At 55.7% G+C, this 26,324-nt stretch overlaps 1 protein-coding gene across 1 annotated transcript; it reads left to right on the forward strand.

The window, feature by feature from the left end:
- Positions 1-5,354: 5,354 nt before the first annotated feature.
- Positions 5,355-25,726, forward strand: SLC35F6 (solute carrier family 35 member F6). Its single transcript, XM_037893750.2, has 6 exons — positions 5,355-5,553; positions 17,211-17,283; positions 17,797-17,968; positions 19,697-19,909; positions 20,138-20,248; positions 21,028-25,726. Exons 1-6 carry the CDS (start codon positions 5,477-5,479, stop codon positions 21,507-21,509), a joined length of 1,128 nt encoding a protein of 375 aa, XP_037749678.1. The 5' UTR covers positions 5,355-5,476; the 3' UTR covers positions 21,510-25,726.
- Positions 25,727-26,324: the final 598 nt, after the last annotated feature.

Below are 26,324 nucleotides of genomic sequence, written 5' to 3' on the forward strand. Positions count from 1 at the left end.
CTCCCTAGGTAACCCATTCCAGTGCTTCACCACCCTCCTAGTGAAATAGTGTTTCCTAATATCCAACCTAGACCTTCCCCCACTGCAACTTGAGACCATTACTCCTTGTTCTGTCATCTGCCACCCCTGAGACCAGCCGAGCTCCATCCTCTTTGGAACCCCCTTCAGGTAGTTGAAGGCAGCTATCAAATCCCCCCTCATTCTTCTCTTCCGCAGACTAAACAAGCCCAGTTCCCTCAGCCTCTCCTCGTAAGTCCTGGGCTCCAGCCCCCTAAGCATTTTCCTTGCCTCTGCTGGAGTCTCTCCAATTTGTCCACATCCTTTCTGTAGGGGGGGGGCCAAAACTGGACGCAACACTTCAGAAGTGGCCTCACTAGTGCCGAATAGAGGGGAATAATCACTTCCCTCGATCTGCTGGCAACGCTCCTATTAATACAGCCCAATATGCCATTGGCCTCCTTGGCAACAAGGGCACACTCCATCCAGATGCCCCTGAATTAAGCCCAAAGGGAGGCCAAGTTGTGTGTTGCAGGCAGACAAGGGGGATGACCAAGGGGGTACCAACGCCCCGGGCCCCTGAAAGGGCAGGTGAGATGTGCTGGGATGAGGTGATCCATGCTCCATGCTGTAGAGGAAGATGAACCCCCCCGCCAGGATCCCTGCCAGTCTGGCCTGAGGGGAATTCCCTTCCTAGCTGCACATGTGTCCATCAGGTTTAGCCCTGGAGCAGGTAAGCGAGATCCACCAGCCAGGCATCGAGAACCAGCGAACGGCACAGAACTAGCCTGCTGACTTGGAGAGCAAATTGAGGGTGAGATAACTGGCTCTGTTGATATGGGGAAAATGGTGGATGTGATGTACCTTGACTTTAGCAAAGCGTTTCATACGGTCTCCAACAGTATTCTTGTCAGCAAGTTAAGGAAGTATGGGCTGGATGAATGGACTATAAGGTGGATAGAAAGCTGGCTAGATTGTCAGGCGTGACGGGTAGTGATCAACGGCTCGATGTCTAGTTGGCAGCCGGTATCAAGCGGAGTGCCCCAGGGGTCAGTCCTGGGCCAGTTTTGTTCAACATCTTCATTAACGATCTGGATGATGCGATGGGACTGCACCCTCAGCAAGTTCGCAGATGACATTAAGCTGGGGGGAGAGGTAGAAGCTGCGCAGTGTGGTTAGCAGGGTGTTGAGGTCTGGCAGCTCTGATCTTGGGGCTGTGTCCTGGAGCTGGTTCCCAAGAACTTCCTTTTGGACCCCAGTTTATATAGTGAAACTTGACTCCTGCTTAGCTGTACCTTAACCAATCTTTTTGCTAAAATATTAGTAAACAATTCTCTAACCAATCCTATTCTTTAACCAATCCTACCCCACCACCTTAATTAATGTACACTTAGCAAAATTAATTATGTAACAGACCGAATCAATCAAAGAACCAGACAGAGACCATACAGATAAACAATAGAGAAGTGGGGACCATAAAGACAGAACAATAAAGAAATGAGGATTTCACAAGCACAACTATTGATAAGTTTCAGAGTAACAGCCGTGTTAGTCTGTATTCGCAAAAAGAAAAGGAGGACTTGTGGCACCTTAGAGACTAACCAATTTATTTGAGCATAAGCTTTCGTGAGCTACAGCTCACTGTAGCTCACGAAAGCTTATGCTCAAATAAATTGGTTAGTCTCTAAGGTGCCATAACTATTGATAAGTGATTCCTTGCCGGACAGGATGCTAGCAAACTACGTTTTCTTTAACCATCTTAAGATCTGTTTCTTTATCTGGTGGTGGTGGGTGCTATTAGGACAGGAGCGTCTCCGTCACGGCCCGATATTACATTGTTTTAATGTAATTTAGATGGAATATGAGGATGTGACTTTCTGCTTCTTGCCTAATGGCTGCTGCTTTCCTCATATGGCTACAGACAAAGGCCTTAGGCCTTACAACATGGCCACAGGCAAAGGCCTCATCCATACGGTGCCTTGGGGCTCTAGTGGCAGATTAGGACCCCAGTGTGCTCGGCACTGCACAAGCACGGGACGAAAAGACAGTCCCTGGCCCCAGAGAGCTGGCAGTGGAAGTCTAAGACAAGAGGCATCAGGTGGAGACAGACAGATGGGGGAGTACAAGGAAGCGATGAGACACTATCGATCCCACGACAGGCAGTGGTCTGGGCCCAGCAGCAGCCTGTCATGAAGTTTTCTGCAGGCATCACAGCCCAGCAGAGTTTTGCAGTGGAGGAGGATAATGAGGTCGTTTTGTGGGTGTTTGTGACGAGCTTGTCCCAAAGGCGAGGAGCAGCAGGGGAGAGCACACAAAGGTGCTTATATGAAAACTGAACAAGTGGGTGGTGGACCTTGGCATCATGGGCGAATCGGAGGTAAGAGCATAAGAACGGCCATGCCAGTGGTCCATCCAGCTCAGTATCCTGTCTTCCAACAGTGGCCAATGCCAGTTGCTTCAGAGGGAATTAACAGAACAGACAATCATCAAGTGATCCATCCCCTGTCGTCCAGTCCCAGCTTCAGGCGAACAGAGGCTCAGGACACTCAGAGCATGGGGTTGCATCCCTGCCCATTCTGGCTAATAGCCATTGATGGTCCTATCCTCCATGAACTTATCTAGTTCTTTTTTTTAACTCTGTTATAGTCTTGGCCATCACAGCATCACCAGGCAAGGAGTTCCACAGGTTGACTGTGCGTTGTGTGAAGAAATACTTCCTTTTGTTTGTTTTAAACCTGCTGCCTATTCATTTCATTGGGTGACCTCTAGTTCTTGTGTTATGAGAAGGAGTAAATAACACTTCCCTATTCACTTTCTCCACACCACTCATGATTTTATAGACCTCAATCATCCCATCTTAGTCGTCTCTTTTCCAAGCTGAAAAGTCCCAGTCTTATTAATCTCTCCTCAGGTGGAAGCTGTTCCATCCCCCTCAACATTTGTGTGGCCCTTTTCTGAACCTAGCTGGTAGTCAATATCTCAGTAGTGAATGAGATGAGAGGTAGGTGAGGATTGGCCAGGAATGTATGCTAGAGAAAGGGGAGCCAATGGAGGGCTGCAAAGCGATGGACCAGGGAAATGATTTTGGCAGCAGTATTCTGAATGGACCAGAGCAGGGCAAGCTTGCGTCTGTCAAGACCAGAGAGGAGGCTGTTGCAGCAACCAAGGTGCCAGAGGATGAGCTGGGATGAGAGCTGCAGCTGTGGGCATGGACAGGAAAGGCCAAACCGTAGAGATGCAATGCAGAAAAAAACCAGCAAGATTTAGAGATAGTCTGGATGTGAGGGCCTACAGAGAGATCTGAGCCAAAGATGGCAGCCAGGTTACAGGACTGTGATGGTCACTGGAACAAACAAAGGAAGTCTGATGTCTTCATATCAAGACTGAATGCCTTTCTGGAAGATATGGTCCAGATAAATTGCTTTCAAGAGTTTTCAAAGAGCTGGCTGATGAGCTTGCTAGGCCATGAATGCTGATATTCAATAAGTCCTGGAACACTGGGAAAGTGCCAGAAGACTGCGAGAAAGCTAGCACTGTGCCAGTATTTTACAAGGGTAAATAGGATGCCTGAGGTAGTTATAGGCACGTCAGCCTGACACAGATCCCAGGCAAGACAATGGACCAACGGATATGGAACTCAGTTGCTAAAGAATTAAAGGAGGAGGATGTAATTAATGACAATCAATATGGGTTTATGGAAAATAGATCCTGTCAAACTAATGTGAGATCCTTTTTATGAGATTACAAGTTGAATTGATAAGGGTAATAAGGCTGATGTAATATACTTGGACTTCTGTAAGGCATTTGACTTGGTACCACATCACATTTTGATTACAAAACTAGAATGATACCAAATTAACATGGCACGCATTACATGGATTAAAACTGGCTAAGCGATAGGTGTCAAAATATAATTGTAAATAGGCAATCATCACTGAGTGGGTGTGTTTCTAGAGGGGTCCCACAGGGATCAGTTCTTGGCCCTATATTTAGCATTTTTATCAATGAACGGAAAGAAAACATGAAATCATCACTGGTAAAGTCTGCAGATGACACAAAGATTGCGAGCGTGGTAAATACTTAAGAGAACAGGTCACTGATATAGAGAGATCTGGATTACTTAGTAAGCTGCTAAATGTAAACATGTACGTCTGGGAACAAAGACTGCAGGCCGCACGTACAGGATGGGGGACTCAATCCTGGGAAGCAGGGACTGAAAAAGATTTGGGGGGTCATGGATAATCAGCTAAACATGAGTTTCCAGTGGAAAAGAGCTAATGCGATCCTGGGAAGCATAAACGGGGGATCTCGAATAGAGAGGTCATTTTGTCTCTGGGTTTGGGACTGGGGCGACCGCTGCTGGAATCCTGTGTCCAGTTCTGGGTATCCACAGTTCAAGAAGGAGGTTTATTAATTGGAGACAGTTCAGAGAACAGCCCTGGGAATGATTAAAGGACTGGAAAACCTGCCTTGTAATGACAGCATCAAGGAGCTCAATCTATTTAGCTTAACAAAGAGGTTACAGCATGACTCGCTCACAGTCTGTATTTACCTACATGGGGAACAAATATTTGTGTTAAGAAAGGGCTCTTCAATCTAGCGGAGAAAGATCTAACACGATCCAATGGCTGCAGATGGACAAATTCAGAGGGAAATACTGTAAGGTGTACATTTGTCAGAGTGAGAGTAATTAACCTTTGGAACAATTTACCCCAGGGCGTGGTGGAGTCTCCATCACTGGCGATTTTTAGAATCAAGACCAGCTGTTTTTCTAAAAGATCAGCTGCTCTAGGGATTATTGTGGGGCAGGTCTCTGGCCTGGGTTACCCAGGGGGTCAGGCTACATGACCACAGTGGTCTGGCCTTGGAATCTATCCACGTTACTGGGCTGGGTATAGCCGTGACGGGGTGAGATTTGCTCTGTTGGGTCAACAACCATCTGCACAGATGTTACTGTCACCCCTTGCCAGGAAGCCGCCAGAAAACGCAGCCAGGGCGGGTCGCACCACCTTGTAGACGCCCGGCAAGGCGAGGCCTGTGTCCTGGGTCTTGCCTTGGCTCGGTCTCTCCTGGGCACGGCCTTGCCTGCCAACCCCCCACCCCTTCCACCTGAGCCCTGGCAGGTTTGCGCCCCCCGCCCCGCCATGGGGCACGGCTCCTTGGCTCAGAGCCCCCCAAGCTCTGCCTGCTGTCCTGCCCCACGGGGAGCAGCCGGGGGGCCCGAGCCTGCTCCAGCACACCCCAGGCGGGCAGCCCCTGGCCCCAGCCCCGCTGCTCTGTGGGGCCGGGCGAGGATCGGGGTCCCCCCGGGTGGGGGGTCAGGCTGCAAAAAAAAGGGCTGGGCTGGCTCTCTCAGCTGACTGCGGTCACGTGACCTCCCTTCCTCCGACTCCTCTTCCTCCCGCCCGGGCTCGCTCCGCCCCTGGAGCTGCCGCGGCCGGCGAGCGAGCGAGCCCGGGAGCGAGCCGGGCCCCGCAGCATGGCCTGGACCCGGTACCAGCTCTTCCTGGCCGGGCTGATGCTGGCCACCGGCTCCATCAACACCCTCTCGGCCAAGTGAGTCGCTGCGGAGCTGGAGCTTAGCTTGGGGGGCTGCCGGGGGGGCCCTGCCCCCGGGTCCCGGGTCGCAACCTGGGGGGGGCCCTGCCCCCGGGTCGCAACCTGGGGGGGGCCCTGCCCCCGGGTCCCGGGGAGCATCGTGGGGGGGGGCCCTGCCCCCGGGTCCCGGGGAGCATCGTGGGGGGCGCTGCTGGAGAGGGTTGGCCCTGCCCCCGGGTCCCGGGGAGCAACGCGGGGGGCGCTGCTGGCAGGGGACGGGGGCTGCCCCCGGGTCCCGGGGAGCGACCCTGGGGGCGCTGCTGGAGAGGGGGGGGCCCTGCACCCGGGTCCCGGGGAGCAACCTGGGGGGGGCCCTGCACCCGGGTCCGGGGAGCAACGCAGGGGGCGCTCCTGGAGGGGGGGGGGCCCTGCACCCGGGTCCCGGGGAGCAACGCGTGGGGCGCTGCTGGCAGGGGACGGGTGCTGCACCCGGGTCCCGGGGAGCAACGCAGGGTGCAAAGAGATAGGGGGTGTTTTCTGTGGGCTCCCCCCGTCTATCTGGTGGAGAGGGTAGGAGATAGGCTCTGATCTGGGTGATCTGGGCTCCCCTGGTGGGGCCCTCGGTCTCCCTCCAGCCCTCAGTAAATGGGGGAGAGGCTGGGTGTTGAAGGGACCCTATTTCTCCTGGGACCAGGGTTGGGGGAGCTGGGGGAATGGCCCTCCTTTCCCATAGGGGGGAGCTGCGGTGGGATGGGCCCTTTGCTCCATGTTGAGGGGGGGGGTGTGACCCTGTCACTACCCCGCTGGGGTTAAGGTCCTGCTGCTGTGCATGTGGACACGGCCCGTTCCGTGCCTCAGTTCTCCACCTGCTGCGCCGTGTGTGGCCGGCGCTTAACCCACTGGCATGCGTGTGTACCGTGCTTTCGGCTCCACTGCCAGAAGGCTCTCGGCGGGGGGCCCGGCTCTGGCCCTGGAGCAACGTGCCTGCTCCGAAGGGGCACGTAGCCACGGGCCTTTGATGCGGAGCTAATGCTCCAAAGGTCGGCCGGGAACAGCCCCCCGCCAGGCACAGCAAAGTGAGTTAACCTGTTGCTGGGGTCGAATCCTGACTGGGTTGGGGTTCTCCTTTCATAAGGTGGCTCAGCGTGAGGAATAGCGCCCGGAAACGGAACAGTCCCTCCTCTGAGGGTGGCAATGCCCCGCTCTGCAAGGGAAGTCGTAATATCCCTTGCTGGGCAGCGCTGCACCATTTGGGGAGGGGAGATTTCTTCTACCCATTTCTCTGCCTGCCCCCAAAATGCCAGGCCACTGCCAATCAGGTATGCGCTGAGATCTAGCCCGGCCCACACAGCTGCACCTGTTCGGCCCTACAGCTACAACTTATGCATCTGTCCATGGGCTGGTCCCGCTTGTGGGACTTGACTCTTCACCAAGCTGGAGCTAATTCCCGCCGTGGGGCTGTGTGTAAACTCGCTGTTAAGTTGCTTCTGGTTTCTAGGCCTTGCAAAGGTTGCAGTGCTATAAAGCCAAGGACATGCAGTTGGTTAGAAATGGGGCTTCCTTTCCCTCTGCAGCCAGTGAAAGAGCTGAGAGTGGGGATTTGCCCACTTCCCTTCCTGCAAAGCCTGCATGGGGAGAGGGATAGGAAGCCAGCTCTGATCTCCCAGCTTCTTGTGCCCTCAGGCGAGTAGGCGGGCGGAGCGCTAGCTCCGAGCGTTGTCTACCCCGTCTTTGTTGTATCCGAGCGCTTTGCCTCAATGAATGAAATCGCAGATGCGGAAACTGAGTCACGGGGAAATTAAAGCAACTTGCCCAAGGTGGCCCAGGAAGCGACCCCACATCTCCTGAGCCCCTGCCTTGGCAAGCATCTCAACAGAAACCTCTGATTAGCCTTTTTGTATGCCTCTTGCGAAATGCAGAGCTGAGTCAGTGTGGTGGTCAGCTGGCGGGGTTGTTGGCATGTCTGGTCTCGTGGCAGGTGAGGTCAGGCTCTGCCCTGACTTGTGCAGAAATTCTGCTGACTTAGCGTGAAAGACGCGAGCAAAGTCAAGAAAGCGGCTTCCACTCTGTGACGTACCGGGGCGCCTTCCGTCACACGCCCCCTGCCCTACTTCGGGACTGTCTGGGTTGTGACTTCCAGTCCCTCTAGCTTTTCCTGCTGAGCTTTGAGGCCGCATTTTAACACATCCTTCCTGGTGCTCAAAGCATGGCGCAGATGCTACCTACGCTCGTGGTGCAAGATGCAACCCATGCTCTCTGCTTCTCCAACAAAACTCAGCTTTGCCTCTCCTGATTTCCCCACCCCGGTTAGAAGTGACCTCGAATCCACGGGCAATTTAATTTGCGTGGTCGATTTTTAAATTCAGGCCGGTGGCACGTGTGGCTCAAAGCCGTTGCTGTCACAGAGTCCCTGGGCGATGCTCTGGAACTGCTCCCTACGAAGCCAGTCAGGACTCTGGGGAAGTCTCCTTTCTGTGAGCGGCCTGTCTTCAGGACACACAGCTCACACAGCGTCCACCTTCCTGGGTCTGACCTCGGAGCATTCAGCCTCCTCTGCCCCTCCGTGCGCTTCCCACAGCGAGTCCGCCCAGGCGGGGTCCTGGGGAAGCCAGAGGGTCTTGCCCCCCAACTCCGCAGTCAGACGGGACTCTCAGCCAGCCAGTAAAACAGAGGTTTGTTAGACAACCGGGACATGGTCTAAAACAGAGCTTGTAGGTGCAGAGAACAGGACCCCTCAGCTGGGTCCATTTTGGGGGGCAGTGAGCCAGACAACCCCATCTGCACTTCACTCCATGTCCCCAGCCAGCCCCAAACTGACTCCCCCTCCAGCCCCCCCTCCTCTGGGCTTTGTCTCTTTCCCGGGCTAGGAGGTCACCTGATTCCTTTGTTCTCCAACCCTTTAGCTCTCACCTTGCAGGGGGGAAGGGCCCAGGCCATCAGTTGCCAGGAAACAGGGTGTCGGCCATTCTCTGTGTCCAGACCCCTGCACACACCTGCCCTCTAGGGCTCTGCAACGATCATACACCCTTATCCCACCCCCTAGATACTTAAGAACTGCCTAGGGGAAACTGAGGCACCTCCACAATATTCAGAGGAAACGTTAAGAACAGTCCCGCTTCGTCACAGTTGCTGATCTGATAGGGGTTGTACTTACATCCAGAGTGCGTTGGACTGATTGAGGCTGGGAGACTTAAGGTGGCCTCTGTACGTGGCAGTAGCCCCCCATATGTTGCACAGGTTGGGAACTGGAATGGCCACGCCTGCGGATGTTGTGATACTTGGAACAAAAAAAAACTTTGGAGTCAGAACCAAAAAAAATGTTCCCACACGATGGAAATTCCAAAATATTTCCTCTTGGGAGCAGTGAAACCCGCTTTTGAGCCCTTTCACTTTCATATACAACGGTTTTGACTTTTTCCTGTTTGGGAAACTGCGTCGAAATCCCCTTGTTTCTGTGACGTATGGTGGGTGCCGGTTAGTCTCAACCTCTCTGTTCCCTGGGAAGCGTGTTAGCCGGAAGTTGCCGATGAGTGAAAGGCCCGTGCCTGGGACAGCAGATTGGGGTGGCAAGGGGCCCGCCACCTTTACAGGAGGTAACACAGGAGTCCCGTCCCTGCGGAGTGGGAGGGGAGGCCAGTGGGTCGGGCGGCAGGGGGGGGCCCTGCAGCCTGGATACTGGGGCTTTCCACTGGGGACAGGGGTGCTGGGGAACGTGGGACTGCATGCTACCTCTTCTTGTTTTCTCTGGGTTGTGTCCTGCCCTGGCACCTGGCCTCTTGGGCTTGGCATGTCCCAGGGCTTCCTTCCCTGGCTGCAGCCCTACAAACCTGCCTGCAGCCAGGGCCACGGGAAGCAGGATCCAGGGTAGAGTCCAGGGAGGGGTTCCGTGCAGCCCCATGAACTTCCAGCATCCTGCTCCCCATGGAAAACCCTGGCTGCAGCTTAGGGGCCTGGACTTGACATGTCCCAGGGCTTCCTTCCTTTGCAGCCCTACAAATCTGCCTGCAGCTGGGACGTTCAATGGGGAAGGGGGGCCTGTGGGCCTGCACGGTACCTCTCCCTGCTCAAAAACGTTGCTAATATCCAGGGTGGATTTGATTTAAATCACTAGTCAGAAAGACTCGATTTAATCATGGATTTCTACATAAAAGTGCCTTCTTGTTGGTTGTTATAACCTCAATACATATTCTTCACAACTCAGAGATAGATGTAGGTTTCATTTTTAGAAGGGACACACTACACACTTTTAATTTTAATGTTTTATTTTGAAAACTTTTCAGATGAGTTTTACAGCTATATCAGAAAATGATTGGTTATTTCATTTACCAAAGATAATTGAAGCAGATATTTAGGAAGTCATTGGGAGGTGAACTATCTCCAATTCAAAAGGTTAATCTTTAATATTTGGAGGACTTTCTTGCCAGGCTGTATTAGGAGGAGAACATCACCAGACAGACATTTCAATTGTTTTATTTAACTATTTCTCACCTCTATATATTATTTATTTATTTAAAAGCATTTTTGCTGTTAACAAGTATCTTATCTCTGGAGACACAAATCCACAGTTTGAGAACTGCAAAACTAAGCATCTCTGGTGGTATTTTCTAGACTGAGCACTGAGTCCCATTGGGTAGATAGAAAAATTAACCTAAATAATCTCTACAGAAGCCCCTGGAACGCCATAAGATTGGGTCCCTAATCCACGAACTTTTGGAACTCCTTTACAAAACTTTTCTTAAACGTGACATGAATATATTGTCTCATACTATAGAATTAGAATGTATAATCCCTATTCCATGATGAGGTATCTTTGAGCTATAATGTATCTTAATTAAAACGATCTTTAGATAGGTTTTTTCCTCAAAAATCATTTTATCAAAAAAATCCGATTTAAATAAAAAACAGATTTTTAAAAAAAAACTCACTGATTTTTATCCACCCTGCTAATAGCTAACTCCTGTTAAAGTCCGTGCGACGGGATCGGTGCTCAGGGGACCGTTGCTCATACTCGAAAGCTGGCTTCATCAGCATTGCCAGTGTGATGCTGGCAGACTAGGTGCCCGCTCATGCCGAAGCCCCGGGCCTCACTGGGTGCTGACAGATGCATAGGTGGAAGCCAGGTCGAGTCACTTGTCTATGAGCTCAAAGTGCTTGTGTTTGGTGTTTAAACTTCCTGAAAACTAGTGGGATGTTACCTGCGTTCATAGGTGCTGACTTCCTCTCTAACCTAACCCGGAGGGTGCTCGGCCCTGCCCGGCCCCACCTCTTCCCACCCCTGCCCCAGGCCCCACCCTGCCTCTTCCCATCACCTCCCCTGAGCATGCCGCGTCCCTGCTCCTTCCCTCCCTCACACGCACCACGGAACAGCTGATTGCAGCAGGCGCTGGGGGGGAAACGTGGCTGCCTTTCCGTGCGTGTAACACCGACAGACCCCGGTCATTGGCAGGCAGGAGGGATTGAACCTGGGACCTCAGGAACTAAATGTATGAGTCTCTCCTGCATGAGCTGAAAGCCATGTGGCTCTTCGCTAAAGCTGTAAAGCAGACTCATTAATCTCTCTAAGTGGTCTCGGTGCCACTAGATGGGACAGAGCACCACGCCCAGAGGTGTGTGGGTTACAGGTGCTCCAGCCCTGGAGTATCCGCGGAGTCGGTGCCTATGCCTGCAGTGTTTTCACTTGTCTGTCTCCCGCTGTAATGGAGTAGCGAACATTTCCATTGCGTGTACCCCGTCACTAAGGCTGCGTCTACACTGGCAATTGAACGACAAAACTGTGGTCTTTCGGAGGGGTTAAACCCAACACCTCCCCTCCCCCCCAAAAAGACACAAGTTTTGCCGCCACAGGGCCAGTGTGAACAGCGCGTGGTCGGCAGGAGAGTGCAAACGCTGCTCATGGCGGGTGGAAGATTTTTGTCAGCAGGAGAGCCGACAAACAGTGGCTACACTGCGTGGCTTTTAGCGGCTCGGACACAGCCACGTCACTAAACGCTGTGTAGTGTAGACGCAGCCTTAATAACCCCTCGTCGGAGAGAGAACCTCTAGAATGCAAATGAAGAGCTTTAGCGGGAAATGTCACTTTCAAAGCAAGTGGCCATTGTGTGTGATGATCGGAGAGAAGACTCTAGATGCATTTCTCACTCTCTGTCCTCAGAGCCCACCCGTGGGTAGTGACCCTGGCAGCTTGTTTTCTGGGAGAAGAAGACAGAAGTGTGGATTCAGGGAAAGATCCTTGTCTCTGGGCTGTCTGGATTCTAACGGTGCACCAGACGAGGGAGGTCCCCAGGGTTATTCTGGGTAGCTCTGAGAGACTTTGGGGAAACTGGCAGATTGCTACATCTCCGCTACCATTTGGAATGATAGACTCTGACTCATCTGTGCATATATTTTATCTGCTTTAGCCCCTCAATAACTCACTTTTTCTTTGCTAATAAACCATTAGTTAGTTAACACTGGTAGCCAGTTCTCGAGTAGTCTTTGGTGTAAGATCTGTGGTACCAATTGATGGGGGTAAATGACTGGTCTCTTGGGACTGGGAGCAACCTGATGCGGTGTGGTTTTTGACGTAAGCGACCACTGATCACGAAGACCAGTTGGTCTGGGTGGCGAGAGAGACTGGAGAGGCCAAGGGGAGTGTCTGTGACTCCATGGTAAGACTGGTCTAGTGATCCAGGAGTTCACATTCTCTTGGGGAAATCTGATTATAGACCACCCCACCGGTTTGGGGTGTCTGCCCTCTTTTCTGACAGTCTGCCCGGAGGTGGGCACTCACGGTCGCGAGCCGCTCCAGACAGCGCGACAGCGAGTAACCGGCATCCACTGCAGGAGACGGCGTGTGTTTGTTCCACGGGCATTTTGTGAGCAGCTCTGCCCCTATGAAGGGTGGACACATGTGTGGCAAATCATGAGCGCTTAAAGATCGGGGAAGGGGGGCGGAGAAGATGGGGAGGCTGGAAGCCTGGTGCAGAGTGTTTGCCCTGCCACTAGTTACTCCCCTTGTTTTGTGGAAACGGGGGCCTTGGCTTCTCAGGCTTCAAACTCAGCAGCTCGGGGGTCTGAGAATAAAGCCCTGGAAACACCCCCTTTCCCCACATATCAAACTTCCCTTCCCCAGGTAGCACTTTGCATCCCCGCTCTGCTCTGCTCTGCACGTTTGAGAACAGGCAATCCATCCCTGAACCTCCCCTGGAGCCCTCGCCTCTGTGTAATTACCTGGGGACTGACCTTGTGAATTCCTCAGCTAAGCTAGCCGGGTTCATGTTGGCTCTCTGATGTGTGAGTGTCTGGGGGGTGGGGGTGGGGTGTTAGGCGCACATGGGAACTAGTTAAACTGCTGGCGAGACAGATCCATCCCTAGACCGGTCACCCACCTCTCCTGGCCTTCATAGTCTAGGAACAAACTAGGAGTCCCGCAGAGGCAGACCCGAAAGCACGTCCGATCAGAGGATAGGAAGCTAGTTGGTGAGACCTTGGGTCTGAATTGCAGCCACCTCTGGGGTGGAGGTGGTTGTGCCAGTGTTGGAGGGGCAAGGGAGACCATCGGCTTGGAGCATGGAGCCGGTAGAGCCTCGAACATAAGACCGGCTCAGCCCTGCGTCTTTCCAAGGCAGAGACGTCGCTGCAGCCAGGATTCTGATCTGTCACTTGGGGAGTGGCTGGCATCCAGAGCTGGTGCCTAGACCCCGTCGCTGTGCCCTCTCTAGTTTGGCGTAACTGGATGCTGGGCCGGCAGCTCCCGCTGAGCAGCGCGCCTGCTGGCAAGGGGGCAGCAGCTGAGCGTGGATGTGGCATAGAACGAACGTGATTGGGGAAGGAAGCTAATCACGGGCCCTTGTCTCTCCCTGCCTGGCATCTGCGTAACATGGGTGTGAAGGGGCAGGGCAGGGGGAATTGGGCCCAGGATCAGCCTCCGCCCATCTCGCATCCAGGGGCAAAGGCAGTGCCGTTTCGTAGGGGAAGAACGCTCTTCCCTTCCTGTCCCCTGCCAGCAGCTGATGCAAACCCCCCGGGCAGCCGATGATGCTGTTCTGAAAGCTGCCCTTGGGCAAGCAGTGCTGGGCTGGGGCTGGCCCCATGGCTTGGACACACTGGGGCAGAGGAGGGGCCCCTCTCTCTTGCTAGCCTGTTGCTGCTGGATGCAGAAACCTGCCTCCAGATGGGTTAATGTTGCGGGGGAAGGGGATGGGAGGCGGCTGGACAGCTGGCTTGGCCTTCACCTCCCCAAGGGCTGCCCCGCCATTCCTATCTCCACATGCACAGGATCACCTGCCTGCAAAGGGGGTGCTGCTCCCTGATTGGAGGGATCCCCGGCTCTCACTAGGCATCTCTCTTTCCCCGCAACCATGGCTGATCTAGTGAAGATTAATGCGGCGCTGACATCTGATTCCCGGGGCCGTGGCTCTCTTACTCTGTCTGTTACATAGAGGTGTCCGGTTCGCCGCACTGTCACTCCCGGCCAGGCGGGGCTGGAATCGGTGCCAGGAAACTTAAAGCTTTGTGCTCACCACTGGGCTTGCAGGCGAGTCTGTACAGCGACTGGCCACGTGACAGCCCTTGTGTCTGCAGGCCCCTTTGAAAGCAACCTTTTCCCTCCTGGGAAGTATCTGCTGCTGGGGTGGTCTCCAAAGAGCGCTTTACCTTGGCTGCATGTCAGGAGTTCTGTAAACTGTAACACTGGCTGGGAACTCTTTGACAAATCCCTTTTTGTCCCCCAAAAATGCTAATTTGTCAAAGCAGAAAGGGTTCACAAGATGGGGCTGGTTTGGACGAATCTCCCAACTTGGGAGAAACATGGCAAGTTTCCCAGTTCAAAGTGATTTCTTTTCAGAATATAAGCTCGCTCGGCTGAAAAGAAAAAAGAGAGACGATCAAAATTGGCTTGACCCAAACAAAAATCTTCTGACGGCTCGTTCGGCCACAGACGTCAAGATTTTTGTTGCGGTTCCAATTCGGGATGGTAAAAAACTCTTGAAAATATTCCCGGGACGGGGCAAGCGTTCCCCGCTGAGTGTGAACTGCAGAGACATCGGCCCCCTGAGGCAATGGCCCCTCTGCCAACCTGCCCCAGAAGTGAGGGCTGGAGTGGGCGGCCCAGCTGCAGTCAGTCTCCAAATCACTGACAGCAGTGTAGGGACCTGGGGCACTGTGTTGCCCACTGCTGGGAGGTGTCCCTGATACTGCGCTGTCATTCTGGGTGGGTGTCATGGCCATGGGGGACTTGAACCCCTGACTCCGCTCAGACAGTGTTCTGTGGCTTGCCTACGCAGCTAGAGCTCTGACTGCTTCTCAAAGCAAGGATCTTCCCTTTGTTCCCCGGCTGGACTATGCACGCTGCTGCTCTTAACCACTTCCCCAAATCTGCAAGCCTGTGAAGCATGCCCAACGGCTTCCATCAAAGAGAGCCCTGAGCGTCACTGGCCCAGACTAACTGGAACAGCTCCAGCCTATTGATCCCGCCTGAAAAGTTGGACTTATTCTCTAGGAACAGAAATCTGGGCAGCCAAGGTGACTGGAGTGAGACAAATGCAGTCCCCTTCTGTTCTGATTCATTGTCCGTCTAGTCCTGGTGACATATTAGGCTAGATAAAGCAGCAGTATGTGTCCAGTAGGCCAGGCCCTGTGTATTCTGCAACATGCTTCTTAGTTGCAAAATCTATCCTTTGCTCCAGAATTGCAAGTGTGTGGTATTTATGGCTGTCAGGTAAGCCTTCCAAATGCAAACAGATGCAGTGTAGTCTTTCTGGGGTGGCAGCCAGGCTGAAACGCCCGCTAAGGGAGGGGTGGAGTGCCCCCTTCAGGTTGACGGGTTAACTCTGCTTAAATTGCCAACTGTTTCACTGCTGATCGCTTAAAAGCCATCCAGCTGGTGGGTTTCTCCTACCCTCTCAAACTGTTAAAAGCCCCAGCTGTTCCCTCCAAAAACCCCTCGCCTTCCCCCTTGCAATCTAATCTTCAGCAGTGTGAGGTTTATGTTGTCAGAACACGTAACACGTGGAGAACTTGGGTGCCACTTAAAACACATAATGTCAAAACACATAGTGCAAAGGACACAGCACAGATTGGATGAATCCCTTTAAATTCAGTCCAAAAACGCTGCTAGAGAACTTGCTGACACCAGACTGCCGGGTGCTGGGCCCAGGGCCTTGATGGTTGGCCATGATTTTGCATTTGCAGGGAGCTGGACTTGACCTGAAACACTTTCCACCTCTCAGTTCTGTGGTGCAGGCTGCCCAGGGCAGAGGCCAGGTTGTGTGACAGGAAGACGGCGCTTTCCCCGTCCTGGATATACTGTGATCTGTGGGGGGGTATTGAATAAAGCTCATTCGTTTATGAAATGCTGTGAGCCGCTCCGTGACCTCAAGCACTTTCCTAAAGGGCGGTGGGTTGGGGGTAACCCAAGAGCTTGTCCAGACCTTTACAAATCTCTTTGGATGAGAAAAGGGGGTGGGGGGCAAAGAATTCCTCCTGTCTTTCAGCCAGCCCTAAGTAATCCTCAGTGGGCCGGTACAGGGCTAAGACATGATTGAAGCAGAGATCAGCCTGTCCTCTCCTTAGCGCCTGTCATCCAAAGATCTCCAGATCGATAACCTCCCCTCCCAGCATCCTGGGAGGCAAATATTCCCCAACCAGCCATGAAACAGCGAATAATGGCTTGGGCTGATGGAGCAAGCTGGAACCCAGGAGTTCTGGGCCTCGGGCCCCTGCTCTAATAGCTGGACCATGCTCCCAGTAAGAAGCGGGCCGAGGCGATGCAGCTGTGCAGAGAGCTGTTCATTTTTAAAACGCAGCACTCCCTTGGCGCAGTTTGCTCTCCGCCTGCCCGGTGGGGAAGTGTCCTCGGCCGAGCCGTGTTCCTCGGTAAATGCCAGAGATCCCTCCGCTACCTAGTGCGATACTTAGAGACTACTTTTCCTCGCCAGCTGCGGAAGAACCTTGCCCCGTTACAGCTGCGCACTGGTTTCCCCCGCAGGCTAAAGGAAGGGGGCTGCCCGTCTGCTCTGAAAAGTGGCCGTTGGGTAGCGCCGCTCTTGGGGATGCGTGAGCCGGAGGAGAATCCAGCTCGCTCTGCCAGCGCTGCGCTGGGCTGGTGGGAGTGAGTCTTGCTTGACCCAGAGCGGATCTGGTCGGTCAGAAGGGGCCGTCTCCCGGTTGTAGCTGCATGCGAGAGTCTCCGGCCCCGGCTGTTAACCCCAAAACGCTGGTGTTTTCCAGCAGGACTTAGCGCAGAGGTCCCCAGTCTGGGGAGGCATGCACCCCTATGGAGGAGCATTCGGGAGGGTGCAGCTGGGGCCTGGGCCAGCCCCCACAGGGGGCAGGGAGGGAGCACACCCAGCTCCGCTCCTGGACCCAGTCCCCGCTGCCGGCCCCATGTCCGAGATCCCGGCTGCTGGCACTGGCTGCCGGCCTCGGCCTCTAGCTATGACCCCAGCCCCCTTACCCCTGTCTGTGTCCCCCCCTCCCAGAGCCGTGGCCCTGCTCCTGGCCCCGGTTTGGGGGGACATGGAGAGGGGTAAGGGGTGGGGGGCGTGAGGTAAAATGTTTGGGGACCCTGGCTTAGCGATAGCTGGGGTCACTGTAGCAGGTCCCCGGTTCGTTGAAAGGGGAAGGGCCGGGTTTTACGCTCTGCAGGTTTCCTATTCTAACGGCAACCCTCCCCCCCCGCCCCGTCTCGGTTTCAGATGGGCTGACAACTTCAACGCGGGGGGCTGCGGTGGGACTGCAGAGCACAGCTTCCAGCATCCCTTCCTCCAGGTACGGCCGGCGCCCCGTGGGGCTGTGGCTTTCACCAGGCGTATGGACTCGGAGGGCGCACGCACACCCTGCTCTTCTCCCAGCCCCCCTGGCGGGGGGAGGGGAGATGAACCCAGCTCTGCTGAGCCCCAGGCCAGCTGCTGACCATGCTTCCTCCCTGGCCCGCCCTGATGGCAGTGCCTTTCGGGGGGGGGGGGGTGTCATGTCCTCCCCCCACCTCCCCGTCTCTCCACCCCTTCCCGGATCAGCAGGTTTGCGCAGCTGATGGTGTAATGTTTTAAGCTCTGGCCTGTCCCGCCATCCAGGGGCTCCGGGTTCCACCGGCACAGCTGGAGGGGAGGCTACAGTTTGGGGCTGAGGGGCACTGCTGGAGCTGTGGGGCGGCAGAGCTTCCTGGGTCTGCCTCGCTCCAGGGAGCAGTCACTGGGCGCGGAGCTGCGGCTGCCCCTGAGATACCAGCGCCCCGTCTCTGCCGAGCCGCCTCCCCACAGCGCTGCCGTGTCCGTGTTTCAGGCCGTGGGAATGTTCCTGGGCGAATTCTCCTGCCTGGCTGCCTTCTACCTCCTGGTCTGCAGGGACCGGCGGCGAGCAGAGCCCAGCCTGGCCCCCGCGCAGCCCTTCAACCCGCTGCTCTTCCTGCCCCCGGCGCTGTGCGACATGACCGGGACCAGCATCATGTATGTGGGTAAGTGCTGGGTGCTCCGGGCCTGGGGGGCGGAAGGGGGCACCTGATAAGCAAGGGGCAAGTGGAGTTGTCTTTAAAACGCTGTGGAACATCATGCCTTTTTGCAGGTGGTCCTTCCTGGGGGGGTTAACGCCCCACAGTTAATCCCCCCCGGAGCACTGCATTGCTCATCTGTTTTGCAGAGAGAACAAACCAACAGGCCACCGAGCAATTTGTGTTCCCCGGTCAGCTCTCCAGAGATTGCACCTTCTCTCGGAGTGAGGCCTGCTTCCTGTAGGGGGTGCCCTCTCCTAGGTGGGCAGAAACTGAAGTTATCTTAAGTACTTATCTGGCCCCGTTACTGTAGCGTCTGAGCACCTCACACTCTGGAGTGCAGCTTTCCGTGCGACACCTCTGTGAGGCAGAGCTATTAGCTCTAGTGTACAGAGGGGAAACTGAGGCACAGACAGGCAGCGACTTGCCCACAGTCGCACAGGGAATCTGGCAGAGCTAGGATTTGAACCCTGGCCTCCTGATTCCCAGGGTAGCGTCCTAACTTTTGCACAGTCCTTCCTCTAAGCTAGCCATCCCCCAAATCATCTGCTTTGACCACTTCCTTCCTCCAGCCAATCAAGGTGAGGACGGAAGCCCTGTGTCCGCAAATGGCTAAGAAGCTCTTATGTTCCGATGTCCTTTATGAAAATAATCAGTTTTAATAACCCCCCCTAGAAACTCAGGGCCCGATTCCCCACTGCCCTGCCCCTTGGGTCATCATTCACCTCTGTGCAGAGTGGGTGGGAAATGCCGTGAGTTGCGCTTACTTTGCCCAGCTATAAATAACACAAGGGGCAAGGTCGGGGGGGAAACGGGCTTTATAACCAGGGGCACAAATCTCATTCTGGCTGCTCCTGGACCTAGTGGTGTGAGGAGTTCTGGCCGCGAGAGAAGGCTCGGAAAGGGATTCTTGCTCAGCTGGCTCGGTCACGTTAAAATCAGGAAATAAAACCATCCACCACAAAACGCAAGCTGTCCTGCCCTCGAGCAGAGGGGGAGGGGCCCTTTCCACAAGCTCTCAGCACAGAGCTCACAGCTCCAATGAAAGTCACCCCAAAAACTCCCTCGCTGGGAGCGGCGTTGAGCCGGTGACCCTCCTACGCGCGATGGATGAAGCACAATTAATTGCGAGCACGTCAAAGGAGACGTCGCTCAGACTGATGCTGATTAAATCCTATTTAACGTCCAGTGGTTGTGTTCTCGAGCCGCATTCTCCCGCAGGCTGGAGCCGTTGGAGGGACGGGGAGCGGGGGAAGCTTTGACTGCAGGCTGAGAAGAATGCCGTGGCCGAAACATTCTGCTGGGCACAATCGCTCCCTCCATGCCTCCCAGGTTTAAAAGGCCTCATCGTGCTGCCTTTTGGGGGACTAGAACCGGGACCCTCAGCTGTGATAAACCAGAGCTCTAGCGTTTGAGTTGGAGGAGATGTACTGGTATAAAGGCATTTATCCTCTGGGCTTCCCGCCACCAGAAGGCGACGTAGTCACCCACCCGCATGCTACTCTGCAGGGGAACAATGAGTCCCTTGCTTAATGGGCTCCTGTAATGGCCTGGTGTGGAGACAGCTGGCAGGACAGGAATAGCAATGGGGCTGGGGTGCATCTAGGGGGAGGGGACGAATGGCCTAGCTGGGGGTCAGGATTGAGGCGCGTCTGGTCTGGCAGCTCCACTCACAAGCACGTTCCTTCGCCGTAGCCCTGAACATGACCAGCGCCTCCAGCTTCCAGATGCTGCGCGGGGCCGTGATCATCTTCACCGGGCTGCTCTCGGTGGCCTTCCTGGGCCGCAAGCTGGTGCCGAGCCAGTGGCTGGGGATCTTGGTCACCATGGCCGGGCTGGTGGTGGTGGGGCTGGCGGACATGCTCGGCAGCCGCGACGAGACGCACAAGCTGAGCGAGGTCATCACAGGTACGTGGGTGGGGAAGACGGCCTGGGAGGGCCACGAAGGAATCTGAGAGGGGGTCGTCACTGGGGATAGATTTTTTCCGAGTGGGACTGCAGCGCTGGGTGGGACTGGCTGCGGGAATGCGGGTCCTGAATGCAATGGATCCCTGCTGCGGTTACTCCGCCCGGCGGGTGGGGCGTCGCTGTGTCTGGAGACCCCTCCACGTTCTCTCTTCCCCGCCCCCCCTCCAGGTGACCTGCTCATCATCATGGCCCAGGTGATCGTCGCCATTCAGATGGTGCTGGAGGAGAAATTCATCTACAAACACGACGTGCACCCGCTGCGGGCCGTCGGCACAGAGGGTAGGTGGCAGCGGGGGGAGGGGGCTGGGTGGGGGGAGCCCCATACCGGGTGCTAGGTGGAGGAGGGGGAAGCAGCTCTGGTGCCCTGTGGGCCGCTCTGGGCTACTGACTCCGAGCAGGGAGCCTGCGGCCGAGCCCCCTTGCCGCTCGCACTGGGAGACGCAGCGGGCGGCATCCTGCATCGCAGCCTCCGAGGCTGGCGCTAGGCTGTGGGGACTGAAGCGTTTATGGGGGGCACCTGAAGTGTCCCTGTCCACTGAAAACATGGGGTCCGGGGTCTGCGCCCAGGCAGCAAGGGCAAACTGGCAGCTGGCGGGAGGGGAGCAAGGGTCTCTTTGCTGGGCACCCACCACTCCAGTCACAGTAAATGGGGCTGGGGGTGCTTGGAAGAGCTGTCTTTAGCTAGGCTGCTTTCTGTGTGACTGAAACAGCGTCAGGGGTGGATACTGCAGCAAGGGGGAGGACTATAGGGTGGGTCTAGGGGAGGTCTCCTTAAAACTCTGGTTCATTTCCTGCCCCTGCAGCTCACTTGTGCCTGGCGGGGGGGGTGACTGGATCCTGCGTGACCCAGGACAGCCTCTGAAAAACTGCATCTTTCTCCCGAAATCCATCCCACCGCAAAACCCAGATCCAGCGTTCAGGGGCCCCAGATGGATTCCCGGGGAAGGAAAGGCCCCATGTTAAGAGGGGGCGGGGGGGACTCTTGGGGAATGAGCCCCAACCAGCAGCGCCTGGCTTTTCTGCCCCCCATCACCACCCCCTGCCTTGCTCCCTCCCAGGTTTCTTTGGCTTCGTCATCCTGTCCCTGCTGTTGATCCCCATGTACTACATCCCGGCGGGCAGCTTCAGCGGCAGCCCGCGGCAGGTGCTGGAGGACACGCTGGATGCCTTCTGCCAGATCGGCCGCCAGCCCCTCATCGCCCTGGCCCTGGTGGGCAACATCAGCAGCATCGCCTTCTTCAACTTCGCCGGCATCAGCGTCACCAAGGAGATCAGCGCCACCACCCGCATGGTGCTGGACAGCCTGCGCACCGTGGTCATCTGGGCCGTCAGCCTGGCCGTGGGCTGGGAGACCTTCCACGGCCTGGAGATCCTGGGTTTCCTCATCCTCCTGGCCGGCGCCGCCCTCTACAACAGCCTGCACCAGCCCCTGCTCGCCAGGCTGCCCTGGCGCCGGCCCGCAGCGGGTGCCGTGGGCTCTGAGGCCGAGAGAGAGAATCTGCTAGGAGGGGAGAGGGCACCCATCAACGGGGACAGCTGAGGAGCCGGACCCCATGGGGCGTGGACGCCAGATCCCCGTCCCCGCCTCCCCCCCAGCCCCCTGGCACGGGCTGGGACACCGAGCCCGCCTCTCTGTGCTCTGTTGGCTCTACTGGGCCTCAGGCATTCTGGGCACGGCTCCTCTGGGACTCGATCCGGCTCCTCCGGGATTCGGAGAGTGAAGGTCACTGGAGGTGCTCCCCCTCCCGATTAAAATGCCTCTACCCATCCCCAGCGGAGGCCCTGCCCTACCACCGGCGCACACGGGTTATCTGCTCCTTCCTCCCAGGGGGTCGCAGTGACATCCTGTTCTGTGGGTCCCCCCACTTCTCCCCGACCTCTGCCGCCTGCCTGGCTGCACGACCCAGGGCTGTGCCAGCATGGGTTGATGGACCAGCATGGGCAAGTGCACATCAGAGGGCCATGCATGCCCTTGTTGGTGACCTTCATCGGGGGCACCTTCACCTTCTCCCCTGCCCCCCAAGGAGGAGGACTTGCTCTACCCACCTAGTTCCTGCTCCACCTGCAGCGTCTGACGGTGTAACTGGAGGAAACCGTTCTGCCAGGCTAGTGGGACAGGCCCATGACCCCTATTCTGTCCCGCTTGCAGATGGAGCCTGGAGGAGCACTGGACTCATGGACCGGCCTGGGAGGCCCCATGAGAGCAGCCGTGGAGGGCAAACGCTTCTCTGCAACGCCCGCTCTGCGTTAGCCGCACACGCCAGCCCTGCCTGGAGGCGTGAGAGTGGAACGCAGGCCGGGGGCTTGTTGGTTCCATGGTGCCCCAAGCCCAGGTTGAAGGCGGGGCCCTGCGCTGCGGGGGGATCACCCTTCTCCCTTGTATAGCTGGGAAGGAGGGGGTGATGTTTTTGTCTCCCAGCAAGTGCCTACTCTCCCACGCATGGAGGTCTCTATTCCCCTCCCCTAGAAGCTCTCTGCTTCGGCCATCTCCTGGCACAGAGCTGAAGCCGTCTGCAGGGTGGGGCCCTGTTTGCTGCACCCAGGGTGGCGTTGGGGGACTTTAATGCTGCCCGCTGGCCCCTAGGAGCTGGGCTGCCGGGGGCCAGTGGAGCACAGGTGGCTGGCAGGGGCACGCCGTGCCATGTGCAGGAAGATGTGCCATTCCACACATGCGTGCAAGGCGTGACCTTGTGCAAACAGCGTGTGCAAGGTCACACTGGGCGGAGGGGGCCATTTTGTTCTACAAAATGGCGTCCTCCCTGCAGGGGCTGGCTGGAATCGGCTGTAGGGCTGGGGCATGCAGTGTGTACGTAGGCACCATGCCCCTGCGAGCTGGTTCACCGCCACACTCCAGGGGTTTCCGTGTGGGTTCTAGCTCATCACAGCTTCAGCTCACACCAAGCACCCTGGCTTATGGGGCCTGGTCCTCCCACCCCTGCCCTGAGGCTTGGGACCCGCTGTGGACCAGAGGTCCTGTCTGTGCTGGCTCAGGAGGAAGGCCCTGCGTGTGTTTAAAATCAGGGTATTTATCCAGAAATCTTTTCTTTGGCCCCTGGAGCATGGAGTTTGGACTTGTATTGCGTTTCTCCCCAGGGGCTGGCTTCAAAGGGCTGGTAACCGGAGGAACTAGGGTCGTATCCCCCCCTCCAGATGCACAGTTTTGCATGTTTAACACAACGGACCCCGTGGTATTAACCCTCCTTCACGAACGTTTAACTCACTTCAGTAGCGTGACTCTGAATTCCCCAAGGCTTGTCCAGGACCCTGCAGAACAGGGTCGGGCTGTAGGGAGCTGAACGGCTGGGGAGCCCGGGTTCTCTCTCTTCGCTCTTCTCTGCATTTCTCCTCCCCAGCTCACTCATTCCCTCCTTCCCACGCACCCTCCCAACCTCCAATAAAATTCAAAACCTTTCTCCCTTACACAATGGAGTAAAAGCAGCCCCATTGCTCTCCCTCTGTCCACCTGCTTTTCCTGTTCGGTTTGCGGGGCTCAGGCCAGGAGCTGATCTGCCCTGGTGTGGTGCATGCCAGGTGGGATCCTCCCTCCCTAGGCCCCAGTCAGCTCTGGAAGCTGATTTCCTTCCCGGTAGCGAGCTGTGTGCAATCCCCTACGTACACCCTCCACCGCCCGCATGTCGGCAGTGTGGCAGGCACTGGTACAGAGAGGGCCGTGCCCATGTTTGGGGCTGCTAAGATGGATGTTACATCCCTCAAACCTTCCAGCTTTGTGGAAATGCGCACTTCCAGCGCATCCCCGGGGAGAGGAGGGGGGCGAGTTACTTGGGCCGAGAGGGGTAGAGAAGCTGCATGCAGGGCCTGCTGGCTCCTATGATGGGGAAGTGCAGCCTGGGGAAACTAGCATCCTTGGAGCTGATGCTGGGGCAAAGCACCTTTTGGCTGGGTTGGCAGAGATGCCCCCCGTTGGCATGTCACCTCTGCAGGCTCTGCCCTGTGTGTCTTGGCTGGACAGGGCACTGCTGCTGCGGCCCCACTCCGCCACCTGGGGGCACTGGGCACAGCCTGCAGCAGGCGCTCCGATGTCCGGGTGATGGGCGGCTCTTGAAGACCCTGGGATTCATAGATTCATAGATACTAAGGTCAGAAGGGACCATTATGATCATCCGGTCTGACCTCCTGCTCAACGAAGGCCACAGAATTTCACCCACCCACTCCTGCGATAAACCTCTCACCTGTGTCTGAGCTATTGAAGTCCTCAAATCATGGTTTAAAGACTTCAAGGATCAGAGAATCCTCCAGCAAGTGACCCGTGCCCCATGCTACAGAGGAAGGTGAAAAACCTCCAGGGCCTCTTCCAGTCTGCCCAGGAGGAAAATTCCTTCCCGACCCCAAATAGGGCGATCAGCTAAACCCTGAGAGGAGGCTGCAGCAGAGGGTCCTGGGTGTCCCTTGCAATGCGATGCTCTGCACAGCAGTGTTTGGGGCCCTTTCCCTGGGTCAGGGACCCCCATCTCCTGCAGGCGGTGCTACCAATCCGACACCTCTTTCCTCTCAGTAAGAAGCATGAGGAGGCCATGACAGGGAGCTGGGGGCTTGGGCTTCCTTGCAGAGCTGGGGGAGAATGCACCCCGGGTCAGTGGCTCAAGGGGGGGAATTTGGCCCTGGGGAGAGGGGCAAAGGAAGGCAGAGGCACAAATTAAGTCCTGCTTATGGGGCTGAAGTGGGACTTGGGGGCTGCCTTGGCCTTGCATTGGCCCTCAACCCAGGGCTGAATTCCTCCCCTTCCCCACTGAGGAACCCCTGTCGCTAGGTGAAGGGGGCGGTTCTCCGGGCTGCCATGCCGCATAGCCTCCTTCTCTTAGGAACTCCCTCTGCGGTGTCTGTAACTCTCAACAATTTGCATGCAGGCTTGCTGCATATGTGCAGCTTACTGGGGTGGTGCTTGGAGCATCTATCAGGATTGTGGCCCTGTTACGCTAGGTGCTGTACAGATCCTTAGGGAGAGAGAGCCCCTGGCCTGAAGTATAAGGTAGGAGGCAGCAGGCGAATACAATGATCAGGATGAGCAAGGAAACCATAAGCTAATTATGAGAGGAAGGATGGCTTTGGGTTTGGAAGACAGGAGTTCAAGTCCTTACTCCAACCTAGATTCCCTGCAGGCACTTGAGCTGTACACTCAGCCTTTCTGTGCCTCAGTTTCCCCTCCCTAAAATAGGAGTGACAGCACTCTGCCCTACTTCACATTTCAGGACCACAAAGATTGTGCACATGTGTTTCGGTTTAAAGATCTTGAGGGACTCAGCTGCCACCGTGGTGGGAGCCTTATAAAATAGGCAGGTTTGGAAGGGTTGGATTTATGTCGGCAAACGTCGATTTCACAAACTGAGCAAACCATGTTTTCATCAATAACAATCAAAATTTACACACCGTCAAAGTAAGAAAAACGCTGCTTGAAAACTTGCACTTACGGTGAAAATCCAGTGCTTTAGAGCTTGGAATTAGGCTGGTTACAAATGGCCGCATCAATGAACCATCAAACCAGATTTGCTTTGTTGATTCAAGGATCATTTCGATGTGTATTTTGACATATGACATTGACAATTTATCTTTGAACCGTTTATCAAGCTTTCACTTCTTGAATTATGAATGTCGACCGCCATTAAATAAGTGCGGGCCTCTCCCCACCGTGATTTCCCACAATTGTGAACATTTAAATTGATAAACATCAAAAAATGCTTCAGAATAAAACACAGAGATTAGCCCCGGACACTATATAAAAAAAAAATTAAATTCTGCCAAGCCTAAGACTGTTTGTGGCGTCGATGCAGCTGTGTTGGTCCCAGGACAGGAAAGAGAGAAGGTAGGTGAGAGAAAGTCTTTTGTTGGACCATCTGTTGGGAAGTAGAAGCTTTTGAGCTTCACAGAGCTCTTGTACTGGTCTGGGGAAGGTAACCGGCGTGTCGGCACTAAATACAAATTGGGTCAGATTATTGGTTCACACCTGCTGTAGGACAGCGGTTCTCAACCAGGAGCCCCTGGGCGTGGGGGGGTTGTATGAGGTTCCATGGGGACCCGCAGCTGAAGCCTGAGCCCCAGCACCCCCAAGGGGCTGAAGCCAGGAGCTGTGGCGTGAAATCCAGAGTCTTGGTGCCCCCCGCAGGGCTGAAGTGTGGAGCTGCTGAGCTGAAGACACGAGCCATGGAGTTCCCCATGGGGCAGAAGCCCTGAGCCCTGGTGCCCCCCATGGATCTCAAGCCTGGAGCCATGGGGCCGAAACCCAGATTCACAAGCTCCTGTGCCCTCAAGGGGCAGAAGCCCTGAGCCTCCGTGCCTCAAGGGGCTAAAGCTGGGGAGCCCAGAGCCCTGGTGCCCTGCGAGGAGGAAGCCTGGAGGTGCC

Source organism: Chelonia mydas, chromosome 3 (assembly GCF_015237465.2).
Source record: "Chelonia mydas isolate rCheMyd1 chromosome 3, rCheMyd1.pri.v2, whole genome shotgun sequence".
In the NCBI taxonomy this organism is placed as follows: domain Eukaryota; kingdom Metazoa; phylum Chordata; order Testudines; family Cheloniidae; genus Chelonia; species Chelonia mydas.